At 33.4% G+C, this 21347-nt stretch overlaps 1 protein-coding gene across 5 annotated transcripts in view; it reads right to left on the bottom strand.

Moving 5' to 3' along the window:
• LOC118195792 (homeobox protein cut-like) overlaps positions 1-21347 on the bottom strand; it is a 354176-nt gene that overhangs the window by 36826 nt on the left and 296003 nt on the right. For all 5 annotated transcript variants that reach the window (XM_085823714.1, XM_085823713.1, XM_085823712.1 and 2 more), the window contains 6 exons: positions 11154-11318; positions 8269-8343; positions 5820-5926; positions 5391-5524; positions 2898-3143; positions 2276-2416 (listed from right to left, as the gene is read on the bottom strand). In XM_085823714.1, the coding sequence (XP_085679840.1) occupies positions 2276-2416; positions 2898-3143; positions 5391-5524; positions 5820-5926; positions 8269-8343; positions 11154-11318 (868 nt within the window). The remainder of the gene's footprint in view (positions 1-2275; positions 2417-2897; positions 3144-5390; positions 5525-5819; positions 5927-8268; positions 8344-11153; positions 11319-21347) is intronic.

Consider the following 21347-nt stretch of genomic DNA (forward strand, 5'->3'; position numbering starts at 1 on the left):
CCGGAAACGTCTATCAGCTGAGAAGTTTCCTGGGGCTTTGCACCTACTTTAAGAGTTTTGTGAAAGACGTTTCTTCTTCTTTTCGTTTTTCTTCCATTTCACAAACTGACAGAAAGCAAACAAATTTCTCTTGAATAAAAGAATGTGAAGACCACTTAACAAATTGAAGGAGTTTTGAAATCTGTGACAAAAGTGACGTATCCTCAGCTCGGCAAACCATTTATTTTTGACATGGATGCAAGCAGTGAGTGTATCGGTGCTATTTAGTCCCAAGAAATAAATGGTCAAGAACGTGTCGTAGCACACCGGAGCAAGTGTCTATCTGAACCGGAGAGAAATTACTGTGTTACCAGAAAAGTGTGAATAGCCATAGTTAAAGCCGTAGATCATTTCCACCATTACCTCTCCGGCTGAAAACTCCTGCTTCACCCAGATAATGCCTCGTTGACCTGGCTGTTTAATTTCAAGAATTTTCGAACTCCAAACCAGCATCGAAAAGGATCGACACACGAAAACGTCGATGATCTGTCTAAAAGACCTTAACCAAAAAGTTGCCGATATTGTTCCACGGTCGAAGCGAAATACTAGCTGCTTAACCGCGTCGCACGATAAATTACAATATCAACATTGGCAGACCCAGACCCAGGCAGTGACAAAGAAGTCAGGATAGCCCAACTGAAACACGGCGACATTAAACCCATAATTGAATTAATGGAGTCTTCAAACAGCAAACCTACCTGGCACGACATTTCGATATATAGTCCTACCACAAAGCAATACTGGCCTCTCTGGAACTCACTCCATATTCGAAACGGCGGCTTATACCGGAAGCTAGAATCGGATATTGGAAATGCATTGAAGCGGGTGCATTGTCCTGGTGCAACAGCCATCCATCACTCCACAAGTGTGGCCTTCTTTTTTCACGAAGTCATTTTCGTATTTCAATGTAGTAGTATTGATTAACAGTCTGACATCTAAAACCCATTCAGTCATTATGAACGTGTTGTGCGCCCAGCACATTCATCATCTTCCAAACTGTCCTTTCCTCATGAAAACCGCTTATACCATTCAAACACACGAGCATGAGACAAAGTTTCATCTCCGTAAGCCTCGGTTAACATTTGAAATGTTTCCTCTGTGGCTGATTTCTGAAGTTTCACAAGAAACTTGATGTTGATTCGCTGTTTGGTTTTTACATTGGACATTTTTCCGGCAGAATGCAGTTGGGTCGTCGGTTAAGTCGAAACTGGCCGCATGGATAGAGGAGGTGTGTGCCATGACGCCACTAAAACAGTTGTTGCCAACTCCACTCTATTTTCAAGCTACATAGTCCCGTTTTTTTTGAGTCACACCTCGCATATATATATATTCTCGTGTATAATGCTTCACGTTGGACATAGCTTTGTTTCTATGGAAATCGTTTGCTACTGAAAGCATTTAAATCTAAAAATTCACACTGATTTCAGTATTCTAATTATGTCTTTCTTATATTAAGCCTGAAATAAAATATTGTTCCTTGTTTAATGCGTCTATTTTAACAATCAATTCGAGACTCATCAAATCAATCATATCGGTCAAATAAATATCGTCAATCAAATCAAAACTCATAACACTCAAACCAAGACTACTGATGTCTGTTTCAGAAATTTTACAGTAATATGAAAGTATTCGTTCCGTAAACATTTATAATGAGGACTGGCTAAGATAGTCTGTAAGTCACAGCATTCTTTTAAGGACCGTTCAGACTGGGGTTTATCTGTGCTAACGGAGACAACTGACTGAGTCGACCAATCTCCAAAATCAGATTTTTTCCCATAGCGCAACGAGTTGAAAATTCTGAACAGCAGGTATAGCGGAGCTACTCGACACACGGAACTGACTCCGTTAGCTCAGATAAACCCCAGTCTGAAGAGCCCTTTATATATTCCGGATGTTCATTGATTCCGAATGTTCATTGGGAACATTCCTCCGTTCATTGGGAGTGAATGAATGTTCATTGATTTTGTTTTTACTAAGAAAAGCAGACTACAAGAAATTAATAGACTGTCTAAAATCTGAGCATCTAGGTGATAATCAGACACTGTGTATAATAGTCACTGGTTACGTGCAGGTATTTTTAAATTCTTGAAAAACATATGTGCTTCTGGTACTAATTGGGAAGCTTCCTTACAGTCAAGATCGCAAACGAAATAGGATTTATGATAAGACATGTAATCTTAACTTTGCTATACTTACAGTTTAAATAAGAAATTTTAACAAAAATCTCATGTCATACCCTTTTTGGGAAGAAGAGACTTTAGCAACATAACGCAATGTTGGTCGCAAGCCCAAGCATGCATTTTTCTATAGGAATCTCGACCTTTCTCGGTTAACTTGTCCCAAGGCTTTGGCTTTGAAAGCAATTCGGAAACTGTACCTATGGAAAAGAATTTTGCATTGTGATTATCTAAAATGCATAAAATTTCTTAAATTCATAATTGTTGCAAAGGTGGAAATTAAAGTTAAAAATTTTAATTACGTGTTATATCAAATGAATAACAATCCATCGTTCTTATTTTAAAAAAGTATAGAAATGAGTAAAAGAGTAATTATAATTAATTAAGTAGGCAGCAGCTAGTTTAAGTTTTGAACTGAAAAACAATCAATTCGTGTTAGATTTATTATTCTGCAATTTTTAACACTACTTATGCCATTTTTATATTTCAGTATAAAGTCTTGACAATGACCGGTTTCTAAATTTCTCCCATATAATAATAAAAATAATTACTCATTTAATCCGGTAATGAAACACAAGATGCAATGCATTTTGCAATTCATTCAAAATTTTCTGCGTATTTAGAAATTATGCACTTTAAATAAAAAGTGTTAAAATAATAAACTCAGGAATCTTTTTTTACCCTGTGAGAGCCCGAGGACTAACTTGGCGAAGAGCCTTTGTCCGATATTATTGACACTCAGGAGCTCACGAACACATCTAGATATAGTCAGAGTATTTAAAGGTTCGCCACAAAATCGATCTACATTGATGCGAAGACAACGTTGCAGTTGTTCTGTAGATACAGTGTCTACGGTGTCTACCGAGGATGCCGAGGGAGGAGTAGATACAGAAGCTGGTTCTTCAGTCCCACCACCACTTTCGTCACCTGTAATAAAATTATAATGTAAAACGATTATAATTAATGATAAAAGTATTTTGCGGGTTGTACCTCTAAAATCCAGTAATCATGAAAAAATAGACCATAGAAACCATAGAAAATGGGCAAAACAGAAATCGAACCTTAAAGGAACACTTCTGTAGAAGTAAATAATATGTCCAATCATTAGGCTAGCTAGTTCATTCCACATAGGCATTGCTGTGGTATCAATGTAAGAAGAAAGCTATAAATAGCAACGAGTGTTAATTTCACTAATTTTCCAAGTGAGATTCCTTGGCTTAAAATTTTCCGCCTTTTATTTTCATCAGAAAAGTTAAAAATATGCTTTGTTCTTTAAGTCATACGCAAGGTCGGCGCTAGACACTTTACCACCTGGAGGAAATCTCTGCGTTTCCTAATGATTTTACCAGTGCATCCTTAAAATATAAACATATTTTGTCGCCCCTAATTACCACCGCCTGGTGCCGTCGACCGGTTGGACAGCTCTGGTGCAGGCCCTGGTAATACGATCTCATTATATTCTTACAGTGATGTCACAACCTTTCCTTTTATCTTAAGTAAGTCCATCATTTTCAGACACAGAAAATGTTTTGAACTTGGGGTTAAGACTAACATTTAATACTATCTTCTGCACCTATTGTCCTCTTAGCTCATGTCCTGATGGATTATAGTATATTATGAATGAATATAAGAAATAAACAAAAAATGTAAAGCCAAATCTGGGCTACAGTGTCAAGAGATATTAAATCCTGAACGTTATTAAGAGCGTCTTATAGGAATGTACATCGGGTCCACAAAGTCTTTACCCGCCTTTATTTTCGCAACCATTGGTCGTAAAAATGTACTTCCAAATAAGAAAATGCTTTAAATCATGCAAAGCTTCATATTTTAATATTTTTCATTTGAATAAGTTAGTTTTATAAAAAATAAAAAAGTATTAAACCTAACGTTTTATACGTTTTCTCCGGTCCCTATACTTATATTTAGGAATACATTATACTCGTGATAAAAAGTAAAACACAAAATGTTTGACAAAAATTGACCGAGATACTTGATATTAAACTCGAACATCATATTCAGGGGCCTACGCAAATTGAAGAACGAAATGTTTGGATTTGTACATAACTAAAAACCAAAGAAAAATTTAGAAAAAGTTTTCTCATGTTAAAAAATTAAATGATGAACATTTCAATGCAGATTATTGTGAAAATTATTAATCAGTATAAACTGTTTTCAAAATGGAGATTTATTCACAGAATCTAAAAAACATTATCAGGCTTCATTATTAATTAGCACATGGCCAACTTATAAGATCATTTGCAGTAATTAAAAATGGAAAATATTTTTACTTTACTAAATTTTTGTACGTTTATCAGATTATGATTCTAAAGAAATAAAGCTCCATGATAATATTAAATATAAAAATGCCAAAACACGAATCTTTATGTCTTTATTTCGCAACAGAACAAATATCTGTTAGACCAATGGTTGCGAAAATAAAGGCCTGCTAAAGACTTCTATAAACATGGTATATACAAAATGATGGCGGCCGATTCAAAATATTGTGTAATTGTAGGAGTTGCCTGAAACAGAATAGCGATTTCTGGTTACCTGTAAAATTAAACGTAAAATAAAAACGTGGTTATGGTACTTCTATCACTCTTTAAACCTATGGCATGTCATAAACATTTAGTAAAATGGAAACCGTTAAGAAATTTTAAGTTGAGGATTTTAGTTAGTGCTTTGCAAAAGCTTACAAAAGGAGTTAGGTAAATATTACTCTCAGTTTTACTCCGCAAGAAAACATATGTAAGTTTCAAGCCAAGTTTATTTTTTAGTTTCCGCAATGCATTGTTCTTAACTTTGAAATGTGCAGTATGATATTAAAATTTATATCAAAGGTTTGACTGTTGATCCAGGAATGTGGGCGATAATTATTGCAAAAGTTTTGTCAGGAATAGAGGTCTACTTGACGTTATTATTAGACTATTAATAATTGCAATTAATGTGAATAAACTATTTGCCGTCACAAATTATAATTGCTGTGATTATATAAAACTATCAGAGACCGAAAAGTGTTGCTAGCGAAGAATGTTAAAAAATAAAAACACCAACACATGTAGAAAAACCTAAGTATTTAAAAATAAGTAAGTAGAAAATTATTTAATGTAACGGAATACAAATATTAAATACAGAAATACAAATAATAATAACTGAAAACATGGTGCTGCATACCTGAGGATGGAGTCATTCTCGCTCCATTTGTGTCTGCTGGTTCAGACGGAGATTTGTCATTTGCTGGCGATCCAACTTCCACTTGTTCATTACCCCAGGACTGCCATCCACCCATATCTAAAGCTTTCAGCAATCTAGAAATGAAGATAATTGAACAAAATAATTAGATATGAATTGTATAATACAAACACATTAATACTTGAACAGATAAAGGAAGATTTAATGAGAAAAAGTAACGAATTCGATAAAATTCGGTTTATTACTGGGTACTGAAGTGTATAAATTTGTGTCTATGTAGTTAGCTCATATATATTTCTCTATATAAGTATACATATATAAGGGCTAGTTAAAATTAAAATATTAGCTAACCAAATTTTAACTGATACTTTAATGCATTTAGTTGATTATTAGTAATGCGATATAACTTACCTAAGTTCTCTCTTTAAATCTGTATAATCTTGTTGCCTTAGTAACTTTTCAGCCAAATCTTTAATAACTCTATCTTTTTCAGTCACCATATCTTGCAACTGAGCAATCTGATAAATGAAATAAAATTCGTCGTTATACGAGCAAATAGTCAAAATTTTCAAAATATTTAACTAGAATTCTGAACATTATCGAAAAATGATCTAAAGTGTACATAAAATTTCAATTAATTTTATTTATTTTTACAACGAGACATAATTGACCACTCTCGTAGAAATTAATTTTTTTTTAATTTCTTGCAAAAAGATGGACCTTTCTTAAATGCGCAATCGAAATGCATTCATATTTAAGAGCTTAATATAATAAAAATGTGAAACTTTTTTACTTAATATTTTCCTATAAGAATAATTCATCTTTATTGTAAAAAGAGACAGTAGTTGGCAGTGGTCAGGCCGATCTATTTAAAAAAATCTTAAGCTTGAAATACCTGATTGCGATTAGGCCACAGGTTGTTTGATACAGTAAATGTGCTTGCTTATGTATATTTAAAAGGGAGACAAAAGAGGTATTCTACCCTCCACTATTACCACAGCGCCTCTAGGAGACATTGGTAATTTAGTTCAAGACCAACGGGAGCATGGGGAGTTTTTATCAGTATTTAACAGATGCAGCTAGCGTTGTAATGAATTCAAATCGTTATTTTGTTACTTTCAGGTGATGAAAGTGAATTAGAAGGGAACGCGTAAAAGCACAAAGGAGTTGTGTCGTACTTTACAGATGACAACATAAGGGTGAAAATGCAGCAAGAGTGAATTACTGTCCAAATAAACCAAGGATACATAAGGAGGAGGATTTCCACAGATATCATATGACAAAACATTTTAAAACTTTATATATATATATATATATATTTGCATTTTAAGTAAGGTAAAGCAAGTATTTAGATAAATTTAAAGCTATAAAATTCAACATATTTTATTTTTATAGAATTCATTTTATTTTTATAAGTGTCACCTCATAAAGGGCTTCTAGCAGAATGGATACGCATGTTTATGAAAAAAAAAAAAAAAAAACATTGTATAGGGAATTTTTTATCAGAGCTTTAAGATTTGCAATGTTAGAGTATTCATTTCTACTTAAATGAAAGAAACTCCTAATAGGAAGCCAATTTTAAGCAAGCAGAATTTGAAATTATGCAAAAAAGCAACTTTTGCTTAGCGTTGATTTTGAACAAACGATTTATTTCGAGGGCAATTAAGACACAAATCCCTCTACCTCAGAGGCAAAAATGTTTTATAATAGAGTTTTGTTTTTTGGAAAAGAGGACTATTTTTTTTGCTCGCTTTTAAATTATACTTTGATGTGTTTCTCTTTCGGTTAGATATAGTGTAGAGTTTTTTAAATGCTTTGCATTTCAGAGCTCTTCTGGAAGAGACGAGTGTGGCTTTTATGTTTATTAATGAAATGTTTAATTTACTTCTTTCATTTTTGCCTCTATTTGCCACAAGGTTCGCTCATTCCAGAATTTATGTAAATTTGAGTAGAAACAGTTTTTACTAAAAAATTTAGAAATTACGAATAGCCGTGTAAGAGTTTTGGTCAGCTGTTCATTGCTTCTTTGCTGATTAAAGTACAATATGTTTGTCAACGTTGATCTTGATGTGGATATTTTCGATTGACGTTAGATTCAATTTTGGTTAGTAGTTTATATTCCTGCCGCGGTCTAGGATAAGCTTGTAGGCTAAACTCAAGTTAGATTAAATTGTTAAATTTATCACAGTTATGGAAATAGCTTGTAATTAAATCAAGTTCAGTTGGATGGTAACCATATGTTTGCATATTTTAAGTTTAACACCTCACAAGTATTGGATTTAAAGTGATTTTATTTTGTCTCAGTTTGCTAAGAGTTAGAAATTCTTTTAACAATAGTTCAGTTTTAAATATAGGTTATACCTTATTTTTATTGAAATTTGAGCTGGCTAAGTTACTTGTAGCACAGCAGGGGCTACAATAGGGCCTGCCTATATGAAGTGCAGAAATTACAAATTTTTATAATTGAAGAGTACATTATTTTTTTGCTTTCTTTTCATTTGAAAAGCACCGAAGACACCACGAGGATAGTGATATATATCCTCTACATTTTTAAAGTATCATATACTATCCGTACTACTGTTAAGAACATATGAAATTGAAACATACTATGTGAAATTCAAAATTAATTAAAATTTAAATAGATTTTATTTAATAAGAAATTCAGAACTCAAGACAGATTCAAGGCTGATTAGAATTCAAGTGTTTATAAAAGCTAACATTTAAATTATAGATATTATATATCCCTCTTCATTTGAAAAAAAGAAAAATAATTATTTTATTTAAAAATCTAAGTAATAAGATTTATGTTCTAATCAAATGGATTGTTAATAGCTGAAAAATGCGAAACAGTTCTTCTTACTTTGGAGGTACTCATTTCCTTTAAATTATTAATACTGGATTGCAGTCGTTGCATTTCATCCACTAGATGAGACACCTGGAATTAGGATTCGAAGACAGAAATTACCTTGAGGTACAAATGAAAACAATGCATATTTATACACAAGTTTTGGGAATTATTAACTTTTTACATTATTTTTGGACACACAATAGCTAAGACTGTAAAAAACATATGTGAGAATTAAACAATAAGATATTTATAGAACTTTTCATGGATAAAGAGTAAAGTTCAGATTAACTAATCATGCAAAAGATCGCAAGAACTTTTCCCAGCTGGGCAGGTGTCTCCGTAAAGGAGTTTTTAAAAAAAGCTGGTTCGTATTTAGCTCACATATGGGCTAAATCAATTGCAAATTTTAATTAGTTAGGGAAGAAAAATTCCAAGATTATTCTTCAGGAAGACAAAAAAATTTTTTTTCTCCTCTTTTTTTTCTTTTTCTTCTTTTTTTCTTCTTCTTCTTTTTTTTTTTAAATCACAGAATTACAGTTTAGTTTTTGTTTTCTTCTTTTTACTTATTTATTTATTTATTTTATTTATTTATTTACATAAAACTAAATGTTTTTGGTAGCTTAGAATTCTATTGTAATCCATCACGTCAAGCATTACAATCGTGATTTCAGAATTATTTGTTGAGAGGTTTCCGTGATAAAGTGGCAGATTTAAACACAGGAAAACATAGTAAAATGCTACATTTACATTGTTGATATACGCTTAGGCAACAAATTGCGGACAGTATGGAAGTCACAAAAAATATTATAATAATTTAACTCCTTTTTGCATTTCTTATAAAACTGGCTTTTTCTTGAATTATTCAAATACCATAAACAAAGGCTACTATGCTGTTATAAACCAAGCACTTTTGTAAGAAAAATGCTGTTTTTTTTTATAATTATACATTCACAGAAAGCGAACAGCATTACATTTAGTGGCTAATTTCCCAGCGTTTGAAAAGTTGTTCGCTACGTAATCTCACTGTATCATCAATCATTTTACATTCAAAACGGTAACAGAAACAAAGAGTCTAATTAAAAAAAAATTTTTTTTACTTTATTTTTTAAATGAATGAAAAATTTTATAAATAAAGGGTGTTTGAGATCAATGCACATTTTTTTTTTTGGTCTAAGTAATATATTAAAGAACTAAAGTTTATACAAATAAATAATCTAATATTTAGTAACGGCTATTTAATGCTTAAAGCATTTTTCTTAATTAAAATTGTTAATAATAATTCCTTACATGCTTTGCAGAAATAAGTTTGAATGTCAATTAATAGTTTACAAGCTAAAAAGAGGCCAATTTATTATTTGTTTTAAATTTGTGAAATCTATTACATTGCATAGTAAAAAGGTGGTTAATTGATAAGAAACAAAATTAAGTTATCTTTAATTGCATTAGAGAAACGCATTAATTGAATTATGCAGTTTTAAAACAACTTTTCTTTTATTCATTTTACCTTGATTATTTATCATAACGTTCGCCATCTTTTAAAGACATCGCAAATATTATAAAGCGGTAAAGCACAGAAGACGTTGCAGATTTGACTAGCTTAAGTGAATAAAATAAATTTTTTCCTTAGCCAGAGTTATAAAAGTATTGAATATATGATTCATGAAAATTTGGAAAGAAAATATAAAAGTCGAGAACACTTTTAAGTTTGAGGCAGAGAAAACTGACGACGTTTAGTCAATAATAATTTAGAAAGTTTAAAGGAAAGGATTAATGTAAGAAATATATTAGAAAAATGTGAAGTTTTTAGTGTAATGTCATTGTATATATATTTTCTAATAAAAAGAACAGGATTTAGGGAAAAAAAAAAAAAAAATCTGAAATTTTTCAGATTTTAAATTACGTCCAAAGGGGCGTTTTTTTTAACGTTTTGAGTGTTACCTTTATTTATTAAATATCATGTTCTTTGCACTTAAACCATAAAATTCAGTTCAAGAGCAATATCGCAAAATAATGTTAAATTAAGCATATCTTTAGAATTTCCGATATACACAGTCTCGCGAGCTGGAGATAAAAGTATTTTTTTTCTATATAACGTTGCCATTTCTCGCTTTTAAAGCATTGAGTTTGTAAATCAAAAATTCGTTAAAGTTTTACAAAATATAAAATCTGTAATAAAACAAATTCCAAATTTGGGATTTTAGATGCCCATATTCGCAGTAGGATTTCGTCATTCAAAATTCGATGGCTCTATGTACCATTGTTTTATCACAATGCGAGAAATAGACAATCATTTATGCAGATTTTTCATTATTTAATTTCTTCAAATATAATGCAGGACTCTAACATTTTGTGGCAACAGTTTGAAAAGTGAACTGACGTTTATGAGTCCGACGCAAAATGCCAAAACGAAAGCAATAGTCCTTCGGGACTGAAATCCCTTTGGACTAAAAAAAAAAAAAAAAAAAAAAAAAAAAGAGAGAGAGAGAGAGAAATTTCAGAAAAGATTTATTTCAATTATGTGTCATTTGAAACACTTCAGAGCAAAATAGGCCAATTTATTGGCAGGATGGATTATAATAATTGATCAGTCGAAATAAAATAATTATTGTTTTAAAAAAATAACACATTTTCTCAAAACGCAAACCGAATAAAGAATGGAAAGTCTGGGCTAATTTTGAGTTTAATTGTATCTTTTCCATTTATTTTTAAACTTGCTTTTCCAAATGTTGTAAATTGAATGATACTATATTTTTAGTAACTACTTTCTTTCATACTTTTTTTTTAAATTTTAAAATGTACCATTTTTAAGTTATTTTACCATTATATCAAAACAATTCATAAGAATAAACATAGAAATACAGAAATGTAATGTTTAATCAAGAGATGGCAGCACCTACCTCTCTTTTCTTTGTAGCTAGTTCCATGTGAAGGTTAATAGAGCCTATGAGAGCATCGGGGGATTGCGTCATTTGCTCCTCCTCCTCTCGTCGTCCGAGGCGGTCTTTCGTCTGCTCTTCGTCTTCGCCCTCATCATCCAAACATTCTTCTCCTAGTGCTGCCCTCTATTGAGAAATGGTACAAGTATTACGAATAGCGAAAATCACAGTTCCGCAAGTAAAATTAATTAGATGAATTATTTTTAATTCAAAGCAAGAATTTTAGGCTTATATTCGTTAATAGTGGGTTATAAAGATGATTAACTATTTGGAAACTAAATTAATTTAGTTTTAATAGCATTATGCAGTTTTAAAATTGATTTCCAGTATATTTTTGGCTTGCCTACTTGAGGTAAAAAAATTAAAAATTTGAACACAAAAATGCTTTTCTTGGATCCTGCCTCATATATATCTATATCTATATCTATCTATATATATATATGTTTAATAGGCAAGGGAATGACGTGTAATAATATGTTACATAGTACACAATATTCATATTTATCTTTGGCGGTGCTTGTTGCCTTCAATCAAGGAAGCCCATGACAAAATTATAAAAACCACTTTATTTTATGCATGCGTTTAATTGTTTGGATGATTCTTCTGATTAAAAAAAAAACGAAAATAGCTAGAGTGCATATGATACAAAACAACAGTGTATATGATACAAAAACTTACAAAATACACTTAAAATGTCAAATGTATTTATGAAATTATCGATGTTTTCGGAGAGCACTGTTTTAAGTGGGCACCTGCTAGATGTCCACTTAAAAGTCGTGGCAATAATCGGACGTTTTCAGAGGCAGAAATATTTAAAATTTATGATATGAAGTATTAATATTTACTGTATGTTTTTATCGATTAATAACGGTGTTTTACGAAGTTTCATTTCCATAGTTGCTTTTGTATTACTTCTTAAAGATTCAAAATTTTTGTTGTGGTAACAAGAATGATAACACAAGGAAAGCTTGAGCCGATATAGTAGTTAATTGTTCATTTGGCGTAAAGGAATAAAAACAGTTTCTTAAAAACTAAATTTCAAAAAGCTGTCTTTTATGCTCAAAATTATAGCATTAATTTCACAGTTAAATTAATAATTGTTCCATTAATATTTCTTCAACGGAGACAGGCTCCTATGATCTGCATTTTTGACGGTGTAATTCCATGATATATTTATCAGACGTAAGAGAAGAAAATGTATCTACTCTGCCTGCTTGCATCTCATGGCTGGGATTGTTCCTTCGCTCATTTAATGATCCTTATTGTAGTGAAATTCATTGACGTCTTAAAATGGTCAGTTGTTTTTTAGTATCAATTATGTGTATTTGAAGTTTTTAATTCTGTGACAACTTTCTGACAATAGTTGTGATTATAAAAGCTATTTTCTAAATTTGAATTTTGGCAATAATTTTATAAAATTCTGAATGCTACATATACACTACATAAAGATTTACCGCATGCTGATAAAACTGTCTTACTGAATTATTTCAAAGGCTATTCGAAGCTATTCTTAAATAAAGCCACCCTTATCAATCTATTGGTCAGCAGTCGTATCGTCGGGCCCAGATTCGAGTCTTAGAGAAGGTAAGTGTATGGTGACGGTGCGGCATATTGATCCGTAGACTTGTTTGGTGTTAAGGGAAGATAAGGGGAGACTTCGTATCTGTGCCCCCGGGGCGTTTTCAATCAAAACTGGGGCGGAGCTGCAAATTATTGAAGAAAATTTAGACATTGCCTTTTTACTACCTGCATATAATGAATCTTTGACTGAATATGTAAAATAAGATATTTTAATTACTTTATTGCAGAAAGTTTCTGAAATACACTGCGGAAGCATTTAGAAGATTACAGTGATCTCATTTTCCTTGTCAAGAATGTAAACGTGTAAGCCGACCACTATAACTTTCTATAGAAATCTATGTAAAAGTAGCAGCACTATCACCTGTAACTTTCGGAATTAGTTACACGTAGACACTTTTTCCGCTAAACTTCCTTATTGAAAACGAATATGAGGTCATTTCTGAACTACTTATTAGAAGGAATATGAAAATATCTAGAAAAATGTCGAAGCACAATAATAATAATATTATTATGATAAAATAACTATGGCAAAATACTCAAGGTCTATTTGCTTACCTAAGATAATCTTCCTAAAGGAAATTGTTTCACATTTATTTTATAGTTCTTTTAGAAGTTGTGAAAAAAATATCAGCATCAAAGGCGTTAACTTAAATTAAAATCAGCAAGACATAACAGTAATCATGGTTATAATTAATCGACTGAAATATTCTAGAATGTCTTATTAAAGCACAAAACTAAGCGCGCGTAAAAACAAAGGTTACATTACTTGAATATCGCAAAGCCACGAGGCTATCTCCCTAAGAAGAGGAGTGCCTTTGTGAGAACTTAAAGAGGAAGAGGAGTGACTTAAATGCAAGCTATTTTTCTTAGAGAAATAGCTCACATTTAGGTCACACATGGCTAAAACCCCGAAAATCAACAATGTAGTGAGCCTGTTCGCCTGGGATGGAACTCAAGCCAGACCGAGGGGTTAAGACAGTGGTCTTAACCTCTCGGTTACTGGTATGGCCCATTAAAAATAAAGATGATTCATTTGTATCTTAATTAACCATTCCAAACAACAGAAATACGCAAACCTAATTAGAACGACGCATTTAATGTAAGAAGTCAAGCAACACAGTTTATTTTATTTATTTTATGTTTTTAAATTTGAACACATACAATTTCCACGTGCGCCACAAATGTACAACACGGAGCTTACAAAAGTATGTTAACTCAAAAATTAAATATTACATGCATAAATAAAACGTAAAAAACAGATAGCAGCAATCTAGCTTCATAAAAAAGTTCACTGACCAAGTCAAACTACAAAATGTTTCAAATCGTTCTGCAGGCATAATCTAAGGCCATCGAAGATAGGGCAGAAAAAAATGTGTTCCACATCTTGAGGTACCTTTTTTGAAAACTCACATGAATTATTTGAATTTTAGATTGAAACGAAACAGGTAGTTTGCAAATTCACCGTGACCAGATAAAAAATCAGATGCTTTAGAATTAATAGAGAGAACAGACTTGGGATCTTGGGATGCAGTCTATGATAAATAGAAGGAAAGAAATTTTTGGTGTCCTCAGCATTACAAAATGAAATATATTCCTCATTCAACTTAGCTAAAAGCTTCTTATAATGAAAGGACTTCCAATAACTCTTTCGAATGCTAATATTGATATCTATGGGTAAATTTAAAGCATCTTTAGCTAAGAAATCAGCTCTTTCATTTCCATAGAATCCATAATGACCACACACATAAGCAAAATGGAAATCATTTCCCCTATTTTTAAGCGAACTGAGTTAATAGAGATTTGATTACTAATTTGTCGCTGCTGGTAATACTGTTCAAAAGGTGAAGAGAACAAAGGAAATCGGAACAAATATTTTGAGAATGCTGTCCCTCTATCCTTGATCCATTTGACGACAAGATAAATATAGAGAAGTTCTCCTTGAGAAACAATGCATTCATTTCGAATAGAGTGCTTATATTTTCCAAGAACAGTCAATGAATGTGACGAAATACAATTTACGATTATTTTTCAATATTAAGTCTTAAAGAAAACTCTTACAAAGTTACGAATGTTTCTCAAAATAGTTTTTTTTTGTTCTAAGGGAGTTAATTTATATTATTTTATAGAAATTTTATTATTTGCAATGAAAAATTAAAAAAAGAAAAAAAAAAAAAAAAAAAAAAACAATAAATTGTAAACGTAAAAAATGACCGAATTCACTGCCCAAAAGTTCTCTAGCACGCTAGTAAAAGGCTATTTCCGAATCACCACTAAGTGAACGGAAGTGGTCTCTATTCATTGGATCTGTTGAACATTGTTACAAAGAGGGTAGTGAGGATTAGAAAAGATTTCAACGCGATGGAGGTGCTCTGCCAAGCAGTCGTGTCCCGTCAGGATCCGGAACTAGGCAACAGCTTTCCACCGTAGACTGATGGGAATTGCTAATAGATTTTAAATTCCCCAAAGCTTTATCCTATCTTAAATTTGCAGTTTATAAATTTCTCCCATTATTTGCCTGATCTAAACCCTGCAGATGTTGAAAATTTAATTTATAATAATCTCGAAACTCTTTTGCGAGGCAAACAGCCTGCTTGTTCCAAAAAATGCCACAATGCACAGGTATCTACTGAAAGACCACACCTTTACTTTTTAAAACAAACTTCCGTAAATAATTCCAACATTGAGAGATTTCTTCCGATGTCGGCCAACTCGAAAAACTAATGGCCTGTACTGCAGCCCGGGAATCAGAAAAAATGATATCTCTAGCAAATCTATCTACAAAAATCAGCAAACATTTTACAGAAATTTGGATAGCCTCCACTTCTCTATCAAAAGCTATTCGAAATTTCGCCGCTGAAGCATAAAGGAAGAATAGCTCGAAAAGATTCCCAAGCCTGTAGTAATAAGATCTCCATAAAAGATCCTGAAAGCACAGCACTCAGATTTTGGATATATCATATCAACAGTATCTAAAGCATAACATTTCAGAAACATCTGTAGAGTTTGTGAGAACTCTACAGATGAAAAGAATTTGTGAGAACTCTTGAAATGTGGTTTGTGAGAAAGGCATGACAACTCAAAATTTCATCTGACATCCCGGGCAAACTGAACAAAACCATTTTGTGTTTATACATTTCTAGTATTATTTGGATAATAAATCCAGTAATGACTTCTGGATCTAATGAATTTTTCAAAAAGAATCAGAGCTTTTCTTCGATGATAACTTTAATAAGTTTATTTTTTGACCCCCCCCCCCCCCAAAAAAAAATACATAGCATCAATCGGTGTTGATTTGACGGCCCGGTAATGAGGCTTAGAGCCCGAATCTGTAAAAGTTCAGGTTTTTTTAAAACTTGATCACCTACTGCTGCAAGTAAATAAAGGCAGGATACGAAAGCGTTTAACGTGTTTATATATTATAAAGTGTTTAAAGTTGATCTATCACATCCCAAAGGGATCCAGCTAGTCGCCTTAAACAGTCAGTACGCTTATTTTATGAAAATAAAATGTATGAAAATATCTTACTTATACGTTATTTAAAAAAAAAGGTGGGCAGAGGCCTTACTCACCAAAAAGGAATTATCTGATAGTGATGAAATTTTCGATGTGAATACTTTTCTATGAGTTTTTCTGATGAGTGAATAACTGGACCTGCACAGTATTACAATTGAACATCCGGATGATGACTACAAAGGAGAAATTCCAATTATAGGGCATAACTTCCATTCCAATTAGATTTTGTGTACTCAATTCCTGGTTGTATCAATCTTTACAAACAGGTCGTGCACAACAGGAGCATACATGTTAGAGGACGTGTAATCAGCCTAAAAAAATGAGGTTGTTCAAATGGAAGAATCTATCTTCAGATCGGAATGGTACAGTAATTCGACGATTTTGCTTGGAAGCCCGGAACTATAGCAGAATCCAGCATCAAGAAGACAGTGGTCAATTTAAGGGAACGACACAAGGTGAGAGCACAGCGATCGTCAAGCGCGATGTCGCAGCGCTGTTTCGCTGTTGGTAACAATCCGACAAAACTGCAACTGGGAAGCTATTTGCCACAAGTATCATTAACAGATGACTCCGAGAAGGAGCATCTGAGTTCAAACAGGCCATTTCGCCGACTATCTCCCTTTTCCAGACACTGACTAACAACGCCTCTGAAGAGACGCCGAGCTCGTCCTACCTGGAATGTTTCTGACTAGAGTAGAATTACTTTCAGCAATGAGTCTCGTTTCAAAGTAGGCCACGAATTGCCAATGAACACATTGTCTAGATAGGTGTAGGACAGAGGTGGAATACTGATCAATGAGACCATAGACAGAGGTGGAATACTGACGATATTGACCAATGCGAAGTGCGACCTGACTGTCGCTCGTCGTAGAGCCCAACAACAGAAAGTTATGATCTGAGCAATTCATTTGATATTTGAACCCCTTTAGTCATCATTAGTCGTCGATTCTCTCCCAAATATTACGCCCGTTGTGTTTTTTTTTCCTATCGAGACATTTCGGACTTAGATTTCAATTGGCTAAGAAACAGTCACATATAGCATAAATATCTAATGATTGCCATCGTACGAATCAAACACTTCATTAACTCGCTAAATTTCTAAATCGCTTCCGAAAAGCATTTTTAAGAGTCTGATGAAAACGAGCTTTCGATGATTGGAAGATATCTACCAGTCTAAGTAGATAATTTGAGAGAGTGTGGAAAGAAAATCCACAGTAGTTCATCCGCCAAATCTTGAGTTAGTGTCAACCCGGATAATATCTTGCACAGAGGCTAGAGGTGGGCACTGCCTTTCTGATTTATTCAATATATACGAGGGGTGTTTTTTGAGTAAGGGGCCATTTGAAAATAAAAATGAAACGAAAGAAAATTTTCAAAAAAGAAATTTATTTTCAGATTCAACATACTCTTCTGTGTTTTTCAACATAGTTGCCAAGTTTGTTTAAACATCTATCATAACTTATAACTAAATTTTGAATACCCTCTTCCCAGAAACTTGCTGGCTGCTCCGATAATCAAGAGGTCACGGCCCGTGTTCACTTCTTCGTCGTCATTGTAGTGGTTGCCGCTGAGATGATGTTTGAGATAGTGGAAAAGATGAAAATCGCTCAGCGCGAGGTCTGGGCTGTAGGAAAGGAGGACCATAGCTCCCCATCCGAAAGAGCCCAATAAAGCTCAGGTCTAAGCTGCAGTGTGAGGCCTTGCATTGTCATAGAGTAGCAAATTTCTCTCTGTCAGCATGCCGTGTCTTTTGTTTTGAATTGCTCTGCGTAGCTTTTGCAGGGCTTGGCCGTAGGCTACCCCATTTGCGGTGGTTCTGCGTTGCATGAAGTGGACTAACAAAACATTATGCCTATCTCAAAACACGGATGCAATGATCTTGCGCTGGAACAGAGTCTATTTAGCCTTTACAAGAGAGTGTGCGTGTTCCCACTCCATGCTTTGTTGCTTCAATTCGGGTGTGACATGTGAAACCCACGCTTCGTTTCTCGTTACGATCCGACTTAACATGGCGTCACCTTCTTCGTTACAACGAGTCGAAAAATTCAGCGAACACTGAAATCTTTTGTTTCTGTGGTCCTCCGTTAGAAGTTTAGGGACCCAATATGAGCACAGTTTCTTAAACTTTAACTTTTCATAAAAAATCTTGTACAGCACTGATCTAGATACTTCAGGAAATTCGTTTGAAAGAGTGCTTATGGTGAAGCGTCTGTTCTCAAGAAATTTCTCTTCAGCCGAAACCACCATATCGTATGTAATCACAAATGGGCAACCGGGGCGGACGTTGTCGCGGCCAGCTTTGAAGTCTCTGACCCACTTACGCACTTTGCTTTCACTCATGGCAGTAGCTCCGTAAACTTCTCAAATCTGCCGCTGAATATCTGCAGCAGACAGGTTTCTTGCTGAAAAAAAAGGTATCAATGATCTTACATCGCACGGGGCGAGCGATTCGACAATCTTGAACATTTTAAAGATACAGAACAGACTGTACAGGTTACCTACACAGCTGTAAATGAGCATAGGTATTTCCAAGAAATGCTGGAACACGATGACAAACACTCGTTGCGGCACGCGCGCTACCTGTAAGTGCATATGTTACCGGCAAAATTTTAAATCCGGCATTGTATAGATTTCTGCTTAAGAACTGTATATGATCCGTAAAACTAGCCGACAATATCGTATGAAATGATTCATATTTCACACATTTCCCAAGTATTCTATAGAATGCCAAATGAGAAACTGGTAAAGTATGAAATATATCTCAGTATCTCTCTCAAGGTATGAAACACATAATAGAAAACGTCCAAACAATGGAAAAAGGGGAAAATAATTAGATTATACATGAAAAAGAGCCTGTTTTATATGAAATGTAATTAAAAATAGTCATTCAAGCCTACCATGTCGCAGCAACTAGGTTAATTTTAATTTCTTATCTTTTATATGAAAATTTTGTTTCCTTTAATAAGAAAGGCATACATTTTGTTTTGTACAACTTCCATCTTTCTTATTTTTGAGTCAAATTTTCTTTCATTTTCATTTTCCAGAATATCATTTGTATTTTTGAGGAACGCACGTAATTTATATAATAGCCTTATGGTGCAGTGTGGTGTGGTGGTGGTGTATTTAGTTATGGCAAAGCACACTAGGACTATCTGCCTAAGGGGAGGGATGCCTTTGTGGACGACTTTATAAGGGAAACTGGTTAGTATACACGTTACACATGGGGAAAACCACGAAAACACCCATGCAGCCAGCCCGTTCGCGGGATTCGAACCTCGGACCGAACTACCAGTGTTCAGTGACTTTACCCCTCGGCCGCTGGTGGACCTAATAGCCTTATGAGGACCGTTTTTCATACTTTGCCTAAATAGCATTTGTCATTCTGTAGAATGCCTGGGTATTATATACAATGCCTAGGGAAAGTAGTAATAATTCTCATATTTCATGAAAACGTCCGGCATTATATACAACGCTTAGGCATCATACAGAATGCCGCCATTTCATAGTTTGCCCGGAAACATATACAACAAAAACGGGGCCCTTAACTTTAAATAAACGCTACGTATATCCAAGGCTGTATGTCTTGAACAAAATACAAAATTTCTCTCAAATTTTAATCACTTCTTCTCATTCCGCTACCTAATTTTTAAAGCGTCTTTTTTTTAAAGAATGTATTTGTGATTAAAGTAAAATATAAAATAAAAGAGAATTGTAACTAGAAAAATTCTTTGCTTTAATTTCTTTTTAATAAATAACACAAAGCTTTGGAAAACCTCGGATTCACATTTTATGCTTATACACATTTTAATATTCTACTCCAGTTACACAGGTATATGCTTAATTGGGTCAAAATATTAGTGTCATGATATGTCTGAGATAACTGGATTTGAATGTATTTTTAAAATGCTTCCAAGAGTGAAAGCATGAATTTTTCTCTTTCAGGAATTCTTGCTTAGTTTAATGCATATAATTTCAGGTTTATGCTGTGCTTTGTCTATTATACTGTAAGTAGTATCTGAGATTTGACTCCGGTATTTGTGATAGCAGAATAAAAAATTGCTGGTAATGGATGTGAGCCAGATCTGCCATCTTTCGAAATGTATTGAACTCTTTTTTTATAAAAAACTGAAGTCAGACTGAAAGAGAATTTAGTCATCTTAAGGGTTAATTTATTAACTTTTTAGCTAAAGTGTTAGACTTCCGGTATTTTTTCAATAATTTTGAAAATAATGAAGATATTACAATTAAATATGAAACGAGATTGTCTTATTTTGTGACAAATGTGAATAAATCAAATCACGGGCTGGAAGTGCCAATAATTTGCGCCCAAATTACATTGAATCTGCAGCATCAATTTTTGAAACATGCTTTACTAATATGTCAATTGTGTACTGAATAATTTGCTCTCAGGAGTGAGATGTCCCGGCGTTACATCGTTGCCTCCATTTTCTGACACAGCCAGTCCAGCAGCTGCATATCTGTTTTTATCTATCTGTCTATCTATCTCTCTATATATTTATTTTCATTAATATATTCAGTGCAGTGATAACGAGCTGGTTTTGGTAGCGAGTTGGGACACCCATTATTTACACGCTACAGTTTCAAATGAATTAAACGAATGTTTTTATGTTTTAAATGATGTATTTAAACAAAAGATTTATACTATCCACTACACTTTACTAATCTATATATTTCTTAAATTGGAATAAAAGCATACTGCACAGTGTGTAAGTTCGGTTCATCATGATACTGATACTCAAACCTGTGTAGACATTATGCTCAAATGCCACTAAACAAGAACGTGCATAAATGCTGTAATTCTTTAAAGTTCTGGTGTTAACAGTAATTCAGTAATTCGTTGGCATCAAAAATTTCTTAAATTTGTGTCGTAATACAATAATGGGTTTTACATGGCAAAAGGAGCAGAAAATTTCTCACATAAAAAAAAAAAAAAAAAAAAAAAAAAAATCTGAAATGTTTCAGATTTTAAATTACGTCCAAAGGGGCGTTTTTAGTCCAAAGGGATTTGAATCCCGAAGGACTATTAGTTTCGTTTTGGCA

The sequence above is a fragment of the Stegodyphus dumicola genome, chromosome 9 (genome assembly GCF_044657685.1).
Source record: "Stegodyphus dumicola isolate Sdum_Otavi_A_Nest chromosome 9, ASM4465768v1".
In the NCBI taxonomy this organism is placed as follows: Eukaryota; Metazoa; Arthropoda; class Arachnida; order Araneae; family Eresidae; genus Stegodyphus; species Stegodyphus dumicola.